General features: G+C 53.8%; 1 protein-coding gene across 19 annotated transcripts in view; it reads left to right on the forward strand.

The window, feature by feature from the left end:
- Nucleotides 1-3,955: 3,955 nt before the first annotated feature.
- LOC142002359 (protein unc-13 homolog A-like) overlaps nt 3,956-19,749 on the forward strand; it is a 131,729-nt gene continuing 115,935 nt past the window's right edge. For 18 of the 19 annotated variants that reach the window (XR_012642648.1, XR_012642658.1, XR_012642654.1 and 15 more), the window contains exon 1: nt 3,956-4,099. Coding sequence is in view for 7 of the 19 variants with exons in the window: in XM_074978419.1 (XP_074834520.1) it covers nt 4,078-4,099 (22 nt within the window). In the remaining 12 variants the exon portion in view is untranslated. Of the gene's footprint in view, nt 4,100-13,781; nt 13,895-19,749 lie in introns of all 19 variants that reach the window. The other variant, XR_012642650.1, reaches the window with a different exon arrangement.

Raw genomic sequence — 19,749 nt, forward strand, 5'->3', positions numbered from 1 at the left:
ATAACCCTTACATAGTAGCTAATTCTCCCGTGTCCTGCATCTTATTCAATCAATTACATCAGTGCAAAATTTATCTTAGGTATTTATATGACCTTGGGCAGCAGATAAACCCCCACTTTGGAGAGGCCAGCCCACTTTTCTATACCCCAGTATAGAAAAGATATCAAGGCATTGAAGAGGGTCCAGCAGAGGGCAACACAAATGATTAGGAGGCTTGAGCACATGACCTATGATGAGAGGCTGAAGGATTTGGGCTTATTTAGTTTGCAGAAGAGAAGACTGAAGAGCAATTTGATAGGAACCTTCAACTTCCTGAAAGGGGGCTCCAAAGAGGATGGAGAGAGGCTGTGCTCATTAGTGACAGATGGCCAAACAGGGAGCAATGGTCTGGCATTACAGAGGGGGAGGTGTAGTTGGATATTAGGAAAAACTATTTCACTAGAGCACTGGAATGTGTTACCAAGAGAGGTGGTGGAATCTCCATCCCTAGAGGTTTTTAAGTCCTGGCTTGGCAAGGCCCCAGCTGAGATGATTTACTTGGGGTTGGTCCTGCTTTGGGCAGGGGGGTGGACATGATGACCTCCTGAGGTCTCTTCCAGCCCTAGGATTTTAGGATTCTGTGGGTCTGCCCCTTCCATGTGAGTGCCCCCCTTGTCCAGCAGGAGCCCCAAGCACCCTCACATGGCCAGAGGATCCCTGAGCTCTCCACCCCCTGAAAGCAGGAGCCTTGATCCTCCTGTGCCAGCCATGCAGGATAAGCCGAGCACCAGGATGCCAGCCAGCCTAAGAACTGCCTTAGCCACAGGCCCAAACCCCAAGTCAGACCCACACCATCCCCAGCTACCCCTGCCCCAGGTCAGCAGTGGGCCCAAGCTCCAGGCTGCTGGCTAGAAAGATGAGCCCCAACTGGCTTCAGGGGAGAGGGGAAGGAAGGGCAGGGCCTTGGGGTGGAATGGGTGGGGCCACAGCCTCTCTGCTGCCCACATCTATGACTCCCATAACCGAAGCATCTGAGCACCTCACACCTTCCCAGCAGCCCTTGGAGGCAAGCCAGGGCCCCATCCCCATTGTGTAGGTGGGCAGCTGAGGCCCAACCCCTCAAAGGTATTTAGGCTCCTAATCAGCCCAGGAGGCAGGAAGCCAGCAGCAGATGCCTGTGGAAAATTGGTACCCTAGGACCAGACCACGGCTGTGCCTGTTGGGCCCTTCTTGTACTGCTGCCATGGCAACCTATTCCCCCTCAGTGCACAGGGTGATGCTGAGTGCAAAGCAGGGAAGACTCAGGCCCCTAAACATGTTTTTCCCTTTGTGTTTCTCCATAAACAGCTCTCCAAAGGCTTCCCACAGCCAGAGAAAGGTAGGAACTACAACAGCAATGAGACAATGTTAAAAAAGACCTAGTCTGTGAGATTCCCACATCACAGCCTGTTTCTGAAGTGTCACTGCTATGATGAGCCAGATGAAATCCCAGGCTCCATCCGCATCAGACCAGGAGGATGCACAGGCTAATGAGCTGTCGGAGTCAGTAGAATAAGCTAGAGCTCCGGATTAACGATCAACTGTTGCCAGCCATTGGGGCTGGCTGCGTAATGAGGTGGTCAGTCCAAGCTGATTGGCTGGTGGTCCAGGCCCATGTTTTTAGAAGTCACTGGTTATTCTGGCAGCCTGGATTCCCTGCTCCACCATTTGAGATGCACTAAAGGCTGTGGAGTTCCATCGGGCAGGTGTTTGACACAACTGCAAATCAATTGCTTTTTAAGGCACTAATTGATTCCTCAAAATCCTGAATCACTTCCAGGAATGTTATTCCCTCTCCTACCCAACAAGAACTACAGCTTCATGTTTGCCCAGAGTTCAGGGATGGGACCAGACCAAACCTAGAGGTCTTCTTCCTCCTTGCTAGTCTGGACATCTTAACAGGTCAGAGAAGCTGGCACTACTGCCCCCTGCCCCAGACCGGGTCTGTTCTGCACAGGGTTGTAGGAGAGTCTCCAGCACCGGCCAGGTTTAAATCCCATCTAGATCCTCTCACAGACCTGATCCAGCAGGGCTGTGGGCAACACACTCAGGAAGGTGAGACCAGGAGGTCACAATGGTGCCCCTTGGCCTTGGGAATCTCTGAACTTGAGACTTCAATCTTCAGGGCTTTCTGCCACCATTGAATGGCCCATGTTGTGGGGCTTGTCCTCAGCACAGCTCTATTTCTCCTGCTGAGGGACCCCAAGGGACCACTCTGCCATCCGAACAGCCAGGGCACAGCAGTGCCCCAGCCACATCCATGGTCACACTCCTGCAACCCCCCCCCATCCCATCCCGATTACATGGCAGGCTGCCAAGGTACATCAGCTTCATGGCTTCTTTGTGTGGCTTCTTTGTGTCGCTGGAGCAGTGAGAAGTGCCCAGGTCACAGCTGGGGATGTGTGCCCCCAAGTCAGCAGCGACACCCATATGAGGTGTTACAGCCACTCCATGTTCTGTCTTCCAAGCCAGCACTGAGACCCTGGCCTGGCCTTTGAGTCTGGGAACCTCCCCATGGAGCCTGGGTCCCATGGGCTGGCAGGAAATGGGAGGGGTGCCCTGGGGGTAAGGCATAGGTGCGACTCCGATCACGTAACTCTTCCATCTGTTAAATGGGCATAATCACACTGACCCACAAGCTTGGGGCGGGAATTCATTCATCTTGGGGAGATGCAGCCACTGCAGCCACAGGGCCATGTCAGCCCCTGAGTAAGCCAGACATCTGATGGGCTCTTCGGGAGCCGAATGCAGTGTTAAGGAAGACTTATACAGCCTGGGAGGGCAAACCTGCCACCCAGGCCCTGCAATGGACTAGCCAGTGGGCTAGAGCCAACAGCAGGGACTAGGAGTTGAAAGGGAGCAGGAAACCACCGCAGTGAGGAGCCAGGGTGATGGTCCCAACATTACACAGCCCCGTCTCAACAGCGATGCCTCTGGGTGGGAGGGATTTCCCCATCACATGGGCCAAACACCCACTAAGCCCATTCCCTTGAGACATACCAGCCCTCGTCTGGCCTGTGTTTCAGGATGCTCTGACCTGTGGCAGGCCGTGCTCAATGTGGTGGGAAGGAAAGGGTGGCTCTGTCCTGAGCAGCTCGGATCAGGAAGTGCTTCAGGCATGCTGCTCAGGAGCCCAGTGTGATGTTCAGAGCTGGCCATGCACGTCTGGCCCCGCCCCCCCCCCCAAAGTACGCACTAACAATGGCTTTGCACAGGGCCACTGAGGAAATGCACCAGGAGAGAAACAGCCACTGTGCCTGGCGTCTGATTATTCTAGTTGGTTGCGTGCTCTACAGCAATCCTTGGCACCCCAGGTGCAAACCAGGAGCCCTGTACCGGGGCTGGACAAACACTGAGCCCTGCAGGGAAGTGCTGGCTGCTCCTGTCTCCCAGCACCTGGGGCGGGTTTGTGCACAAGATAACCCCCAAGGTGGGGGGCAGGCCGAGTGGCTCGGGGGGGGGCTAAGCCAGCGGAGCCCTAGGCGGCAATCAGACCTGCTGCAGATGCGTCTGGCTTTGGACTAGCCCTTGTGCCTCAGTTTCTTTTCTGTCCAGTGGGGACGTCGCCAGGATGCGTAGGGGCTGTGGGCGGGGGCCGGGCACCACGGAGGCTCCGAGCCCCAGCCCGCGCGGATCCAGCCTGGCCCTCACCCCTCCGGGCCAGTGGGACCTCTCTGCCCCGCAGCCGAACCTTTGCGATGGGCAGGGAGCGCCCGGCCCCAGGCCTCTGGTGCTCTCCGCACACGGCGCCCCGGATCCCAACGCGCCCGGAGAGCAGCGTGCACTGGAGAGGCCAGGAAGAGGCCGCGGCCGTGCGTGATCCACCCCACACTCCCCGGCAGCCGCCCGAAGCCTTTAAGAGCCCAGCCCCGCCCCGCGGATCAGGCGCCTTTTCCGGCAGCTCGACGTCAGGAGGCGGCCGGGCCGGGGTGCTGAACAAGATGGCTGGCCGCGAGCGGGCCGGGCGCATGGGGCGGGATGCGGGCTGCTAGCGGGAGCACGCCCCGTCCCCAGCCGGGCCCCAGCTAACAGCCGCCGCCGCGGAGCAGCGCTCGGACCATGTCTTTGCTCTGTGTGGGAGGTGAGGGGGTCTCCGCCGGGTGCCCCGAGCCGGCCCTGGGAGCGGGGCCCGGGGACTCCGCCGATGGCTACAGGGACGCGGCGCTGGGCGCAGCCGCCAGCGGAGGGACGGAGCCGGGGCGACCTCACCCCCTCCTTTGCCATCCTCCGTGCGGGGCGGGCGGCGCCGGGCCGGGCCGGGCCCGCCTCTAGGGGTCGGGGCGGGGGGAGCTGCGAGCCCCCGTAGCGCCCGCTGGGCTGGGCTGGGGGGAGGTGGAGGACGGGCCGGGGCTGAGAGCTGCTCCCCGGCCGCGCTGCGCTGGGCGCCTGTCCCCGAACCTCGGTTGTCGCTGCCCACTGGTGGGTCCAGTGCCCTCGCTCTGGCCCCAGCCCGGGAGCTGGGAAGCGGTGTGCGGGGAGATCGCTTGGGCTGTACTCGGCCTCTTACAGACAAGCGGGGCGTGTCCGTCTCTCTGTCCGGGTGTCTGTCTGCCGGCGGGTTTGTGCGGTCTGCGTCCAGGGGCTGGGAAACGCGCCGGCAGCCCTGCTCCCATCCCTCCCACAAGAACGAGCAATGCCGTCATAAGGGCGGCGGGCACCAGGCGCCGGCTGGGGCTGAGCTGCGCAGGGTGTGGCAGGAGCCCGGACTGGAGGGGTCGGTCGGTTTTGCAGAAACTGCTGGGGGCCCAGGTGGGGGATGGAGGTGCTCGGCTGGGAGCTGGGGCCTTGCTGCACCCTGGGTTGTGGGCGGGGGGGGGGTTTATTTGGCTGGCTTGGAGGTGCAGTAACCTCCCCAGGGCTGACTTTGGGCTGGGAACCCCTGAGATGGCAAGTGCCCAGTGGGAACCAGCCCTCCACCTCGTCCTTTCCATTCACAAACGCCAGCCCATGCCAGAACCCAGCTGGCAGTGTTAGCCAGGCAGGGGCACAGGGAGACCTGGCACATAAGTGGGAGGGGAAGGAGCCGGGTGGTGCGAGCTGTTATCCCTGGGCTCTGCCTGTGGTAGCAAAGGGCCTTTGCACACTGTGCCAGCTGGGAAGCAGCAGGGCTAGCCCCCGCCAATCCCATGACACTGCTCCATTGATGGGTTCCATTGACCAGCAGAACTTACAGGTGTGCAAATTAACACCCAGTCTGGCATAAATTCTGGGGGCACTGCCTTTTGCTGCCCTGCGGTGCGCTGGGGATGGAGGAGCAGGTTTCATTGTTCTTACTGAAGGCTTCACCCATAAATCACAGCCACCCGCTGGCAGATCGCTCCAGCGACCGGTTCCGGCTGCTGACAGCTTGTGAATGAATTCGCTGCGGAGGGAGGGAAGGCGGGCAGGCGGCCTGTGGTTTGCTGGTGGTGCAGCTGTCAATTTTTGGCAGGCTCCCAGTGCCGCTGCCTCCTCCCCATGACCTGGATGTCACTCCATGGGCTACTATGGCTACCAGTTGGTAGCTCCACTGGGGCAGAGGTGTGTATCTGGTGTGGTTCACAGACTTGCCTCACACCTGCCCCACCAGGCTGAGGACCCTCTCCTGTGTCTCCCAGAACACCCTCCTGCTGGTTTTAGCTGCACTCTGCCCCACACCTCCTGGACTAGCATCGGGGGTTGGGAATGAGCCGTGGGCCTGGCTCCCTTCTCCTCCTCTTTCCCCAGCCAGGACAGAAGCTGGAGTGTACCTGGGAGGGGACCCCCAAGGAGCCCAGAAAGCAGTGGGCCCAGTGTAAGAGGCACAAGAGAAGCTCCTGGCCCAAGTCCCGGCACCCTGGGCTCCCTGATTGGGGCAGAAGGAGGGTCTGCGTCTCTCCACAGCTGCCTGGACAGTTCTTCCCATGGCCCCAGGCCCACACCCAGCCACCTTGGAAGCATAGAAGGTGCACAGGCAGCTGTGGGGAGACACAGACCCTTTGCATACCCTGGATGGGGAGGGGTCCATCAGGTGGGGACCCAGGTCAGAGACTGCTCTGGCAACCCCCTCCTTGGGCAGGTGGAGGTGCCCAGGCTCCCTAGCCTGGCTTCACTGGGGGGGGGGGCACAAAGCCTTGGGGGAAGCGCCAGGCAGGGACTCATACCCCCCCCCCCAATTTTAGGAAGAACCTGTCACACTAATTAGAGCAAACCCCCTCTGTGGCTCCACAAAGCCGCCTCCTCCCGGCCTGGCCACAAGGGCCAACCCTTGCTCCAAAAGAAGGTGCTGGGCAGGGGCTGCCCTGCCACTGGGGGACCTATCTCCAGGCCCTCCTCTGAGCGTGCCTACCAGCAGGGTTCTGGCTGGTGTCTGCTGACTCCTCTGTCCCCGCCAGTGCTGTCTGGGGCCCCTTCTGGTTCTCTGGTTTTCAGCCTGTGACCCTCATTCCCCTTCCTACTTCCACACTTGCTGCCCCAAGAATTCAGTTGTGATGGAGCTCAGCGATCCTTCCCAAGGCCCACTGTGGCCTGGAACTGGGTGAGTCAAAGGCACCTGGAGCTCCCAGCCACTGTGGGTGCCACTGTGGGAGTGACTGCCTGGGCCCTGTGTGGTGCATGCTGGGCAGCACTGGTGGGGGGCAATGCCATGGCCTGGCAGTGCTGAGGGCTGGCTGTCCAGTGCCCTGCACCTTCTGGGAGTGCCTAGCCAGGCTGCCCTCCACCTCATCCAGAGAGCTGTCAGTTCTCCATTCCTCCTGCTGAGCAGAGAGGAGGACCAGCTTGTCTGCATCCCTATGATGGGTGACAAGCACAAAGGGCTGCCCATTGCCTTGGTGTTCATGCTGGCCCAGATTTCTCCCTGCCTCACCCTTCCTTTCCCATGCAGTATGCGACTTCCCCTGGAATGTGTGGAAAAGGAGCTGAAGTCTGGGCGGTTCGGGAGCCAAGCCCAAGCTTTGCTAACAAGCTCGTCTCCAAACTGGCATTTTCATTTCACCAGATGCTGGTGAGGGAACAGTAGGACAAGTGACTGGATGGCACATATTTATTTTTATGTACCAGGGTGGGGGATTTAAACAACAGATACAGACTAACTCGGCTATCTTTCTGATACTTAAATAAGTGTGTGAGTTGCACTCCTGGCTGCTTTTCTGCCTCAGACTGACTGGGCCGAGCCTCATTCTTTAACAAATATAGCTGCCAAGGAACATTCAGATCAGCTTAAAATATCCCTTATTACAGAGCCCTTCCCAAGCACCAGGGCTGCAGGGCAGAACAATGTAATTGGTCTGAATGAGGGAGCTTAATGAGCAGCAGGCTCAGCAAGGTTCACCTCACCGCTTTGTTTGGGCAGGCTGCCGGTTGAAAATGAGCCAGACCAGGTCCTCGGCAGGGTTACATTCCTGGTGTTTCAACAGCACTGCTTGCTGGCACCTGCTGAGACTCCGGCCCCAAATCGTGGAATGGCTCCAGAGGCGCTCGCTGGGGCTGGTAACACTACTGCTGTCCCCTCGGCTGGGGAGGCTAGTTTTGTTTCTGTGGCTGATAGATTCAGTTCACTCACCCACTGCTTGTTGCCCACAGTTCAGCCTCTTCCTTGCAGGCTCATTAGGAGCCCTGCAGTGTCCCCAGATGCCCCAACAGAGGACTATGTTCTGCTCACCGTTGTGGGTCCCCCAACAAAACAACCTGGAACATTGCAAAGAAGTTTTAGAGACTGTAAGAGACAGGGCTGCAAATGGCAGGTGTAACCCACACCCCTAGGGATGTGAGTCACTGCCCTGTGGAGTGGCACTGAGAACACTACAGAGATAAAGAATGAGCTTGCTCCACAGCCTCAGCTGAGAGCCAGCTGGCTTTTAGTTCAGAATATAGAGGCTCCTGCACTAAGCTCCGGAGGTCTGAGGTTCTAGTCCACTTGTGGGCTGTTACACAGGCTGGGTGTAGTGTGACCAGTATGGCTGCAGGAAACACAAAGAACCTAGGCCAGTGCTGATCAGTGGTCTAGTTAGGAGAATATGAGAATCCTAGATCACTAGGACTGGAAGGAACCTCAAGGGTCATTGAGTCCAGTCTGCTGCCCTCATGGCAGGGCCAGGTATCATAGACCATCCCTGATAGGTGTCTGTCTAACCTGCTCTTATATATTTCCAGTGATGGCGATTCAGCCACCTCCCCAGGTAACTTATTTCAGTGTTTAACCACCCTGACAGGTAGGAAGTTTTTCCTAATATCCAGCCTAAGTCTCCCTTGCTGCAGTTTAAGCCTCTTGCTCCTGGTCCTATCATAGGAGAGTAAAGAGAACAATTTTTCTTCCTCCTCCCTGTAACCCTCTCTTAGGTACTTGAAAGCCACTATCCTGACCCCCTCAGTCTTCTTTTTTTTTTTTTTTTAATTAAACAAGCCCAGTTCTTTCAGTCATCCCTCATAGCTCATGTTCTCTAGACCTTTGATCATTCTTGTTGCTCTTCTCTAGACCTTCTCCAATTTCTCCACATCGCTCTTGAAATGTGGTGCCCAAAACTGGATACAGTAGTCCAGCTGAGGCCTAGTGAGTGCTGAGTAGAGGGGAAGAATGACTTCTTGTGTCTTGCTCACAGCACTCCTGTTAATACAGCCCAGAATCACTTTGCTTTTTTAGCAATAGCATCAGACTGCTGACTCATATTTAGCTTGTGGTCTGCTATGACCCCTAGATCCTTTTCTGTAGTGCTTCTTCCTAGACAGTCACTTCCCATTCTGTATTTGTGAAACTGATTAATCCTTCCTAAATGGAGCACTTTGCATTTGTCCTTATTAAACTTCATCCTGTTTACCTCAGCCCATTTCCAGTTTGTCTAAATTATTTTTGAATTATGGCCCTATCCACCAAAGCAGTTGCAACCCCTTCCAGCTGGGTGTCAGCTGCAGACTTACTAAGCATACTGTCTGTCAATATCTAAATCACTGATGAAGATATTGAACAGAACTGGTCCCAGAACACCTCTGCAGAATCCCACTTATGTCCTTCCAGCGTGATTGTGAACTGTTAATGACTACCCTGGAGCCAGCTAGCCCAGGCTTCCAGTTGCCAGAGGTGGCCAGTGCCAGCTGCTTGAGAGGGATTGAAGAAAACAGGATCATGTCATCCAGGCACAGCTTGCAGCTATCAGAGGCTCAGGGACATCCAGAGCATGGACGTGAAGCCCTGGCACACATGGATGCTGGTCAGTGAGGGACTGACCTTCCACGAGCTGGTCTTGTTCCTTTTGGAACCCCATTCCACTTTTTACCTTCCTGGCATCCCCTGGCCAGGCGTCCAGCTGGGTGGGCTGCGTGTGAAGAAGTACTGTCCTATGCAAATTTAAAACCTGCTGCCTATGAATGTCATTGGTGATTTCCCCTGATTCCTTTGTTTAGGTGAAGGGGTCAATAATGCATCTCAATTCACTGTGTCCACACCAGCCATGATTTTAGAGAACCCTGCAGTGGGGCCGACAGCTGCCAGGGGCCCTAGGGCGAGGTTAAAGGTGGGGAGGAAGTGTCTCCATGCTTGGGAAGGGAGGGGGCCTCGGGAGGAAGGGGCAGAGCTGAAGGCAGCATCCCTTAACACTGTTTGGACCATGGCACATCCCCCTCCCAGCCCTCAGCCACATGGGGTAGCCAGCACAGCACTCTAGCAGCAATGGAAAGGGGTCTGGGGCTCTGGCCACTTCTGCAGTAGCAGAGGTAGCATCCATGAGCCCCAGGGCAGTTGCCCCATTTGCGGGCTTGGGCATCTGTCATACCCTCTCTGTCTCTTTGCAAAGAACTGTTCCGGTCTTTTTAGTCTCCCCCGTGTGGAAGCTGTTCCATACCCCGATCACTGTCAGCCTTCCCTGTACCATTTCCTGTCCTACTGTTTTGATTTGAGATGGAGTGACCAGACGGCCAGGCAGTACTCCAGGCGTGGGCCTGCCATTGAGTTACAGAGAGGCGTTAGCGTATATTCGGTCTTACTATCAACCCATTTGCTAATGGCTCCTAACATTCCGTTTGCATCTTTGGCCACTGCAGCTGTTTGGCCGATGTTTTCAGGGAACCGGCCCCACTGCCTCCAAGGTCTCCCAGTTGAGTGTTAAGAGGTGATAGTCTTGGCTAGGATGGTTTAGTTGGGGTTGGCCCTGCTTTGGGCAGGAAGCTGGACTCGATGACCTCCTGAGGTTCAGGACTCAGTCCTTTGCAGTCTAGGATTCTATGAACAGCTAACTTAGGTCCCACCAGTTTGTGTGTGCCGTGGGGGTTGGGTTTTCCAAGGAACGTTACTTTGCATTTAGCCATTGAATGGAGTTTGCCTTCATCTTCTCCAGTCACCCAGGGTTGGGAGATGTGCCCTTCCTCTCCACTGCACTCAAATCAAGGGCCAGAGAGCTGCAGCTGATGTAAATGGGCTCAGACACATTACCTTCAGTGAAGCTCTGTCGGTTTGCACCAGCTGAGCATCTGGCCCTAAGTATGCAACTAAACCCTTCCTGCCAACACGTTCCCTTTCCTCCCCCGGGTCAATTCCACCCCCGTGAGCCAGGCCCACATACCACTTGTCTCCTCCAGAGGGGCTGAGCTGAAGGGCATGCGGCTGATGTGGCCACCCCCGCAACACCTTGTCCTCTGTGAGTCACTTAGCGTTTTCCCCGCCCAGCTAGACCATACAATGCCTAGCTGCACATTAAGGCACTGATCCTGCAGCCTGCCCTGCCCACTCATTCATGGGTCCCCTCGTGTGGGCCACTCTGCAGGGCTGCACCCCAGGCCCCAGAGCAGGCTGTTGAGTGCCTAGCCTGACACAGCGACAGCCCCGCTGATATATTTAGCAGCAGCACGATGTCGGAATCATTTCTTTGTGGGTTCTGACTTCCAGCCGGCCTATAAATAGGAACTGGGGCGTTGGTGGTTTCTGGATGTTGTTAAGCGCTTCTTGAAGTGCCTGTAATGTTAGGCAGCTGAAAGATGTTTGCTCAAAACCCTGGTTGTGAGATGATTAAAACAACATCAAGTGGGTCACTTAAACATCCCAATGCAGCATTGAGGCAGGGTTCGGGGGGCTCATTTGCCCAGCCCTTTGCCAAATCAAATCAAACCCCCAGCCAAGCAAGCTGACAGGGATCGGTGGTACATCCTGGCCACAGGGACAGGGGGAAAAGAGATTGAGTCCAGCTGCCTCCCAGCACCTCTGCTTCTGTGCTCCCGCATAGGGCCAGGAGCCGTCTCTACCTTGTTACTAGCTGCACCTGCCCTGGATGCTCCCATTGGGCATTGGCAGCGTTTTGCCCTGAGCTCTGTGCCCCCTCATTAGAGAGCTGGCTGATGGTTCCCAGTATCAGTAGCACAAGTCCAGGGAGCTAATTCCTCAGCAGCTGCATAACTCCTGGCATCGGTGGTGGAAGCTCCTGTTCATACATGCACCAGCCTCATCTGTAAGGCCCTGCTTTGTTTGAAACAGGGGCAAGCCCTGGGCCCTCCCTGGAGCCTGTCTGCATTTACAGAGGGTTTACACAGGACTGCTCTGCTGACATCCCTGGAGTTAATCCTGATTTACACCAGAACGTGAGGAGAATCGGGCCCTGGTTTGTTCTGTTTGTTCTGAGCTTCACAAAGCAGCTCAGTAGATGTCCGCCGATGAGGTTCTCCTGCAGATGGTGACTTGGGGGTATGGTGATAGCCAGACAGATGACAGCTCTCTTGGTTTGTAGCCCCAGAAAATCCTACTGTAGGCGGCTTGTTGCCCAGCCTGTGAGGGGGTGAATGATTCATGCTAACACTAAGGGAGAAGATCAGAGTGACTGCTGGGCTGGGCATATCTCTCCCAGACTCACTGTCATTGGCGCCATGTTACTCTGCTAATAACTTCTGTGTGTGCCCTGGGTGGGGTCCAAAGAGATTCAGCGGCATTTGTTCCCCTTTGCTGTTAGCTTCTGGAATCCAGCTGTCCTTGGACACCCAGTTCCATAATGGGGCTGCAGAAGGGAAGGGGTGAAATTTCTTTTTAAACTTACCAATTTCCTCTTGACAAGTGGATGGATTCAACCTGGAAAACAATGCCCAGGCCACGAGAGGACACAGCACACTTTCCAGGCCCAGGACTCCTGGCCTTCATCCTCCTCTAGGCACTGACACACCCAGTGAGGGAGGAAGGAATTCACATCCACTTTCTATAGGAGGACAAGAGCAAAATAACTCCCTTCTCTTTAACCCAGGATGACAACTCTGGTTTCAGGTATCGGAGTGGTAGCACTGTTAGTCTGGATCTGTAACAGCAACGAAGGGTCCTGTGGCACCTTATAGACTAACAGAAAAGTTTTGAGCATGAGCTTTCGTGAGCACAGACTCTGGTGCAGCTGATGAAGTGAGTCTGTGCTCATGAAAGCTCATGCTCAAAACTTTTCTGTTAGTCTATAAGGTGCCACAGGGCCCTTCGTTGCTGTTACAACTCTGGTTTCCTGGCTCCTGATCCCCACTTCTAGCCACTCATCAGACCCTTCTGCAAATCCTGTACCTTGGCGGGCTCAGATGAAGTCCCTTGGTCCGTTCTAACCTGTGGTTCTGTGTCCAGCTCCTGGGGCTCTCCTCTAACTATTCACTCACTCCTCTAGCACACACATGCTTGCACATGGGCACCCAGCGTCCAGTGCCCTAATATCCAACCTACACTTCCCCCTCAATAGCCTGAGACCATTGCTCCTTGTTCTTCCATACCTCACAGCTGAGAACAACCTCTCTCTGTCCTCTTTAGAGCCCCGTTTCAGGAAGCTGAAGGCTGCTATCAACTTGCTTCTCGCTCTTCTCTTCTGCAAGCTAAATAAACCCAAATCCTCAGCCTCTCCTCATAGGTCATGTGCTCCAGTCCCTTAATCATTATCGTTGCCCTCCACTGGACCCGCTTCAGTGTGTCCACATCCTTTCTATGTTTGGAGCGGGGAGAACTGGACACAATACTCCTGATGTGGCCTCACCAGTGCCGAATAGAGGGGAAGAGTACCTTCTCTAGGTCTGCTGGAAATGCTCCTCCTAATGCACCCCAATATGCCATTAGGTGTCTTTCTCAGAGTGCTTTGGATTATGCATTGAACAATTTCTCCCCAAGCAGGGAGCTGATGAAAGTGCCTCAATTTCCAGGAGATGAAATGTGTCGCCTTCCACAGACCCTGTGAGCCTTCTGGGAAGGTCTGGCTTCTCTGCTTAGCGAGATCCTGCCACAGTGCGTTTTGCCCTTAGCCTTCGCTTTCATAAAAATCAGCTTTGGCAAGAGCTGGGCTCACGAGGAAGGGCTCTGGAATTCTCGTAAATACCAGTGGAAACAGAGTGGAGTTTTTAAAAACCTCCCCACAGTTAATCCTGCCCCCTGGAGTGTCTGTGGTCCAACCTATGCAGTCGCGTGCTGCCACCAGAGGGTCAGATCGATACTAGTTGTGATGAGTACTGGAGAATAGGGGAGAGTGAACATCTCCTCTCCCACAGGACATAGCCACCATGCACTGCCTGCTGTTCTTCGCTCACTCTGAATCTGACTGAGTTAGCATGACGTGGCCAAGTGTGTTGGCTTCTAGTCCCTGCCCAGGGCCACCTTGCTGAGCCCAATGCATGGGTCAGTCTTTTGCAGCTGGTCAGCACTTGTCTATGTGGCCTTGCATTTTGGCCTGTGGCTGTGTCAAGAACAGCATACGAAGTCAGCCGATGAGAACCAAAAAGGGCCGAGGCCATATTCCTTAGATCTGTTTGAAAGCACCTCCTCTCCTTGGGTGTTCCCATGCTAATGCTGGTCAGGACATTTCACTTTTTTTTTCCTGCAGAAATGGCTGTTCAAACTATGCCTCTTTTCGCCTCAAAATCCTATTGATTTTGATGAAGTTTTCCTGAAATGGACATTCCAATAGTTGACCAGCTCTGGACATGACAAAACAAGGTTTGTCAACTGGCAAATGACAGTAACTAATCTTGGACTGAAGTTTACCTCCTTGGGCCTTTGCCCCAGAGGGGTTGGGTGAAGTTTAGAACAATGCGGTTTGATTGCTTAAACCTGTGCATTAGAATGGAACAGAAGCTTAGCCAGTTTGGGACAAAGAGAGAGAGAGATTAGGCAACTTGGCAGTGGCCCAATCTGTAATAGGGTCTAACCGCAATAGAAGTGTTGCTAAAGAACGGCAAAGCCCTCTGGATCCTAAGCCTTAAAATTTAGTTGCTTGGCCTGGGGATATAAGTTTTCTGGGATTTTCCTATCAACTTTTCCCATCATGCTCCCCCACAGAACTCAATCTCTAAGGCAAAGGAAAAAGCCCTGGCATGTTTGTAAGAGGTGAAGGATGGTTGTATTGTTAAAAATGTTAACCTGCTAGTGCTGTCCACAGAACTGAAAGCAGAACAAAGGAGCAATGTATTCGTCTCATTTTATAGATGGGCACATGGGGATGTAAGTGACATACCTAGTGTCACCCGGCCAGTCAGTGGCAGAGCTGGTGACTGAATGTAGGCCTCAGTCTGGTGCTGTGCTCACAGGGCCACAGTGTCTGCCTGGCTCAGGGACTCAGAAGAATGGCAGCAAAGTCTTCGCTCTGCTTCAGACTCTGCCCCTGACCTTGGGCAAAGGACTAAGCCTGGGATTTCCCACAGTGCTCAAGATAATTATGACCAGAGCAGACTGTGAAGAACTTCAAGAGGATCTCACAAAACTGAGTGATTGGGCAACAAAATAGCAAATGAAATTTAATGTGGATAAATGTAAAGTGATGCACCTTGTTAAAAATAACCCCAATTATACATACAGTATGAGGGGGGATAATTTAGCTGCAGCTAAGCAGGAAACAGATCTTGGAGTCCTTGTGGATAGTTCTCTGAAAACATCCATGCAGGGTGCAGCAGCAGTCAAAAAAGCAAACAGGATGTTAGGAATCATTAAAAAAGGGATAGCGAATATCTTATGGCCCTTATATAAAACCATGATATGCCCTCATCTGGAATACTGGAAGCAGCTGTGGTCTCCTCATCTCAAAAATGATATATTGGCATTAGCAAAGGTTCAGAAAAGGGCAGCTAAAATGATTAGGGGTTTGGAAAGGGTCCCATATGGAGAGACATTAAAGAGACTAGGACTTTTCAGCTTAGAAAAGAGGAGACTAAGGGGGGATATGATAGAGGTGTATAAAATTATGAGTGATTGTGGAGAATATCAGAACTAGAGGACACCAAATGAAGTTAATGGGCAGCAGGTTTAAAATAAATAAATAAAAAGTTCTTCACACAGTCAATCTGTGGAACTCTTTGCCAGAGGAGGCTGTGAGGGCTAGGACTATAACACATTTAAAAAGAGGTAGATAAATTCGTGAAGGTTAGGTCCATTAATGGCTATTAGCCAGGATGGGTAAGGAATGGTGACCCTAGCCTCTGTTTGTCAGAAGCTGGAGATGGATGGCAGGAAAGAGTTTGTTACCTATTCGGTTCACTCTCTCTCAGCAGATGTGACACTGGGCTGGATGCAACTTTGGTCTAACCCAGTATGGCCATTCTTATGCTCTCACATCTGTACAAGAACACACCCATCGCATTTGTGTCGAAGATCCACAGTTTCATCTTTGCAGATATTATGTGTGAACCTCATATGGGATGAAGACTCTTGAATGCAGCTGTTGCCTTTCCTAGCCTGGCAGTGATATCCTTGTCTCTCCCTTCATCTCTGCCCATAATGCTCACCAAGTAGGTGACACATGGGTGTAAATTAGGGGTAACTTCACTCCAATCAGTGGTATTTCACTGGTACAAAGCTGGTGTGGTGGCAGACTCTGGTCCCATGTATCAAGGGTGTTTTATTCATTGTTCAGCCTAGGGCTGGATGTCAAGTCTATGTTGACACAGTCCTGCTGCTTGGGGGTGTGACACCCTCAGACCCTTATTCCCTGTGTTCTCCTGACACAAGCCTAGTGTGGGACCAGCTGCGTTGATGGAAGCAGAGGCCTGTCAGGGTGGCTGAAATGGTTCCAGAAGGAGGAGTGCCTATTCTTCCATAGTGGTGGACTGCGTCTGCCCCGAGTGGGGCCTAGCCTGTATAGTGTAGACATACCTGTAATGCATCCTGTCAGAGTGTGTGGGGGCACCTGGCTCTGCACCCCATCCACATTCAGCTGTGACTCTCATTCAGCAGGGAGAACAGATGGTTCATTAGGTGACAAGGACCCAGCATAGAACAGATTTGTCAGCACAGAAACCAGAAGCCATCAATACAATCCATCCTAGGTAAAGGGGGCCCAGAGGGGGTCCCTGAGCTAGGGCCCTGGCCCTCCTCCTTCCCTATCCAGCCAAAGGAGATGGCCACAATCCCCAATTGCCCTGTTTTAATTCAAACCAGCCAGGCCCCTCCTCCCTTCTTTGTCCTGTTACCTGGGGAAGAAAGGTGTCACCTAGTGGCCTAGCTTACAAAGAGCCTGAAGGGCCATTGCCTGCATGTGAGATGTCATCACTCTGAATCTCCCCTCATCACTATGCACTGATGCCATGCTTAGGGAAACTAAGGCACCCCTGTGGTGTTACTGCAGGACACTAGGAAACACAGGCAACATAACAAGGGGAACAAAACCCTCACTTGGTCACACACCCTTCAACTTAGATGTGGCCAGGTGAACTGCTCAGAGTCTGACTGTCCTGTCACTCCACTTTCATCTAGCCTAAATCCCCTGTTGTCCCTGGAGCTACCCCTGATTCATACCTGCCTATCGCAGATCAGCTTCAGCCGTGTCTGAGTGCTGCCAGTCCAAAGAGTCTTGCGCAGGGCTGTGCCAATGCCAGGAAAGGTGTCACAGCTTAATATGCAGAGGCCAATTCTGATGACCCCTAATTTCTGGAGGTCTTTATGCTCTGTGTGGACACTGAAGATCCCATAGATCTTCAGAAAGGCTGGAGTTTGCCCCAGTGCCCTGGAACTCATGCTCTATTCTGCGAACTAGATGTCCATCCCAGCAAAAATTGCATTTCAGTTCTGAGTGAAATGATTCCATGTGCATATAGCCTGTAATATGGTATGGAAGAGTCCTTAGGGATGGGGTGTATTTGGTGGGAGGGTCTGAAACAACAGGCCAGCTGGAAGCTAGCAGAAGCAGACAAATTTGGGGTCTGTGCAAAGCATCTCACGTGCCTGTCCTAGGAGTTCTGGGCTCTGACAGTTAAAGGCAGAAGCAGGCCCTGAGTTCTCAGTTCACATCCTGGGTGGGTGTGAAGACAGAATAAATCCACTGAATGGAAGGGAGCTACCCCAGCGTTACACCCATGTGACTGACAGAGAGGTCACCGTGTTAGTCTATATTCTATCAAAACAAACAAGCAGTCATGTGGCACTTTAGAGACTAACAAAATAATTTATTAGGTGATGAGCTTTTGTGGGACAGACCCACTTCTTCAGATCCAAACTCTACCAGAACAGAGTCAATGTATAAAGCACAGGGGTCTAAAAATTGTTACCAAGGTCGACAAATCAGAAGAGCAGAGGGTCGGGGGGAGAGTTAAGAGTTAGATAAAACATCAAAGTATGTACGAGAGTCCTTATAGTGGGTCAAGTAATTGCTGTCCCTGTTCAAACCACGTGTTAATGTGTCTACAGCTAGCATAAAGTGGCATTGCTCTGATGCCTTCAGTGGATCCATGCTGGTTTCCTCCAGCTGAGGAGCTGGCCTGGAGGGGGCCGGGAGGGGAGGAGCTGGGGGGAGCTCATTTACACACAAGCCTTCAATGAATTGATTTCCCTGCGAAGGCAGCGGAAGCAGCCACGTCTCCTGGTGTTAGTTCCTGAGCGGGGACGGCTCAGAACTGGGTCAGTGGTATTTCTGGGGGTGGAATGTACTGGCTGGAGGAGGGGGAGGTTAATTCTCTCTCCCAGACAGGCCAGAACTGGGCCACTACTTTCACAGCACCTGCCTGCTGGGGATTGCCTGGGAGAGGCGAGCCTGAAGTGGCTGCCAACACAAGTCACTGGTGAAGGGGTCAGCTGGCTGGGGACAGGAGCCAGTGGGAGCAACGGGCCACCTCAGGACATGGGGCCATGGACTGAGCAGCTCCAGGGGCCTTGTGAAGTCTCTTGGTTGCCATCCTCCAATTTACACAATGGTAAGAGAGTGGAGAAATGGCCTTTGAGAGTTGGACCCATCCCTGGTGAACTCAGCCCAGTGAAGCCAGCTCCAACATCTCTTCTCAGAGAGCTGGGGGTGGGGCTAACAGTCAGCTGTGCTGGGGCCAGGGGAGATGGTGGCCAGCAGGAACAGCTCCAGTGAGTCACCCAGTGAAATGCAGCGTGGCTCTGTTGTTCCTAATAGCTAAGGAGGTGTGCTGTGTGACCCCCTGCTGTGACAGGCCCTGGGGGACCTAGGCTAGCGGTGCACAGAGGTTGCAGGCTGGGGCTTGTCTGCTCACAGGGTTGTCATCTGCCGAGGTGTTCCCCTGGGCTGGGTTCAGACAGCAGTTCTGTTTGCACATTGGGTGAGTGCGAAGAGGGGACCTGTCACCTGCTCGTCCCATGACTGCTCTGCACAGCTCCCAGGAGACACCTTGCAGATCTGAGGAGCATTGTGGAAGGAGACCAAGCAGGACACCTCGGTTTTTAGACCCAGCTCTGCTAGTTGCATACTGTCAGACCAGTCACTTCTCTGCTCTGTGCCTCAGTTTCCCTGCTTTTAAACAGGTGCAGTTTTAGAGCTGGAGAAACTGAGGCACAGAGTGGGGACACGACTGGCCCAAAGTCACCTCCATGGTAGAGCTGGGACACCATGGGGCAACAGAGTGCAGTAGCCGGGCTCTGGCTGCTAGACCACACTGTCCTCCTTGAGTCTTTCACTGTTGCCCCCACACACTTCTGGTGGTGAAGCATTGCCCAGCCCTGCTCTGGAGAGGGTCAGGTGACTGTGGTAAATGCCAGGGCATCCATGCTGCAGCGCACAGCCATGGGGACAGACTTTCTAAGCCTGCTCTCAGATCAGTTGTGGGAGAGAGAGGAGAGAACTGCTGGCGTGTGTGTGTGTGTGTGTGGAGGCGGCGGCAGCGGTGGCGGCAGCCATATCTGAGCCATACGTGTCCCATGCACCAAGGAGCACAGCCCCTGCACTGTAGCCACTGCTGAGTTGATCTGACCTCAGCGCTCTGCCAATATTCGGGCTTGTTTGTGACACGCTGGCAGGCCTGTCTGCAGGCCTTAAAAAAAGCAGCCTGCAGGCCTCAGAGAGCCAAAGTGGAAAGTTCCATGCTTGCTGTGCACTGCCTGGAACTCTGCAGGTGTAAACAGCAGGTGGAGGTCTTATGGGCCACAGTCCCTATAACTGTAATTGACAGCCAAGTACTGAAGCAAACAGCCCTGAGCCCTGCTTCATCTCTGTGGGAATGTAGAAGTGGTGTTGAGCCAGTGCACGTGCACATGGAGGTAAACACCTAAGGTATAAGAACTTGGGGAGTCCCACTCTTAGCTGAGTCTTGCCGGGGACTTCAGCCTCAGAGGTGCCCTGGATTCCTCCCAGCTGGAGCCACATCGACCGCGGCCCTGGTTTGAGGCATTCCAGGATTGGGACGCCCTGTGGCAGAAGGGACATAAGCATTCCAAAGAGCCTCTTATTCTTTTAAGCATTGCTCTGTCATGCTTTTGCTTGCTGAAATGTACCTGGTGATGTGTAGTAGCAGCTGAGTAGTAAGCTTAATAAAATACATTCTCCCTAATCGGCTCCATGTTAAAGCGAAGCCCATAATCCTCTCTGTGCTTGGCCCTGTGAGTTGACAACTGTAAAGTCAGGTATTCCC

This window comes from Carettochelys insculpta, chromosome 27, assembly GCF_033958435.1.
Source record: "Carettochelys insculpta isolate YL-2023 chromosome 27, ASM3395843v1, whole genome shotgun sequence".
Taxonomy (NCBI): domain Eukaryota; kingdom Metazoa; phylum Chordata; order Testudines; family Carettochelyidae; genus Carettochelys; species Carettochelys insculpta.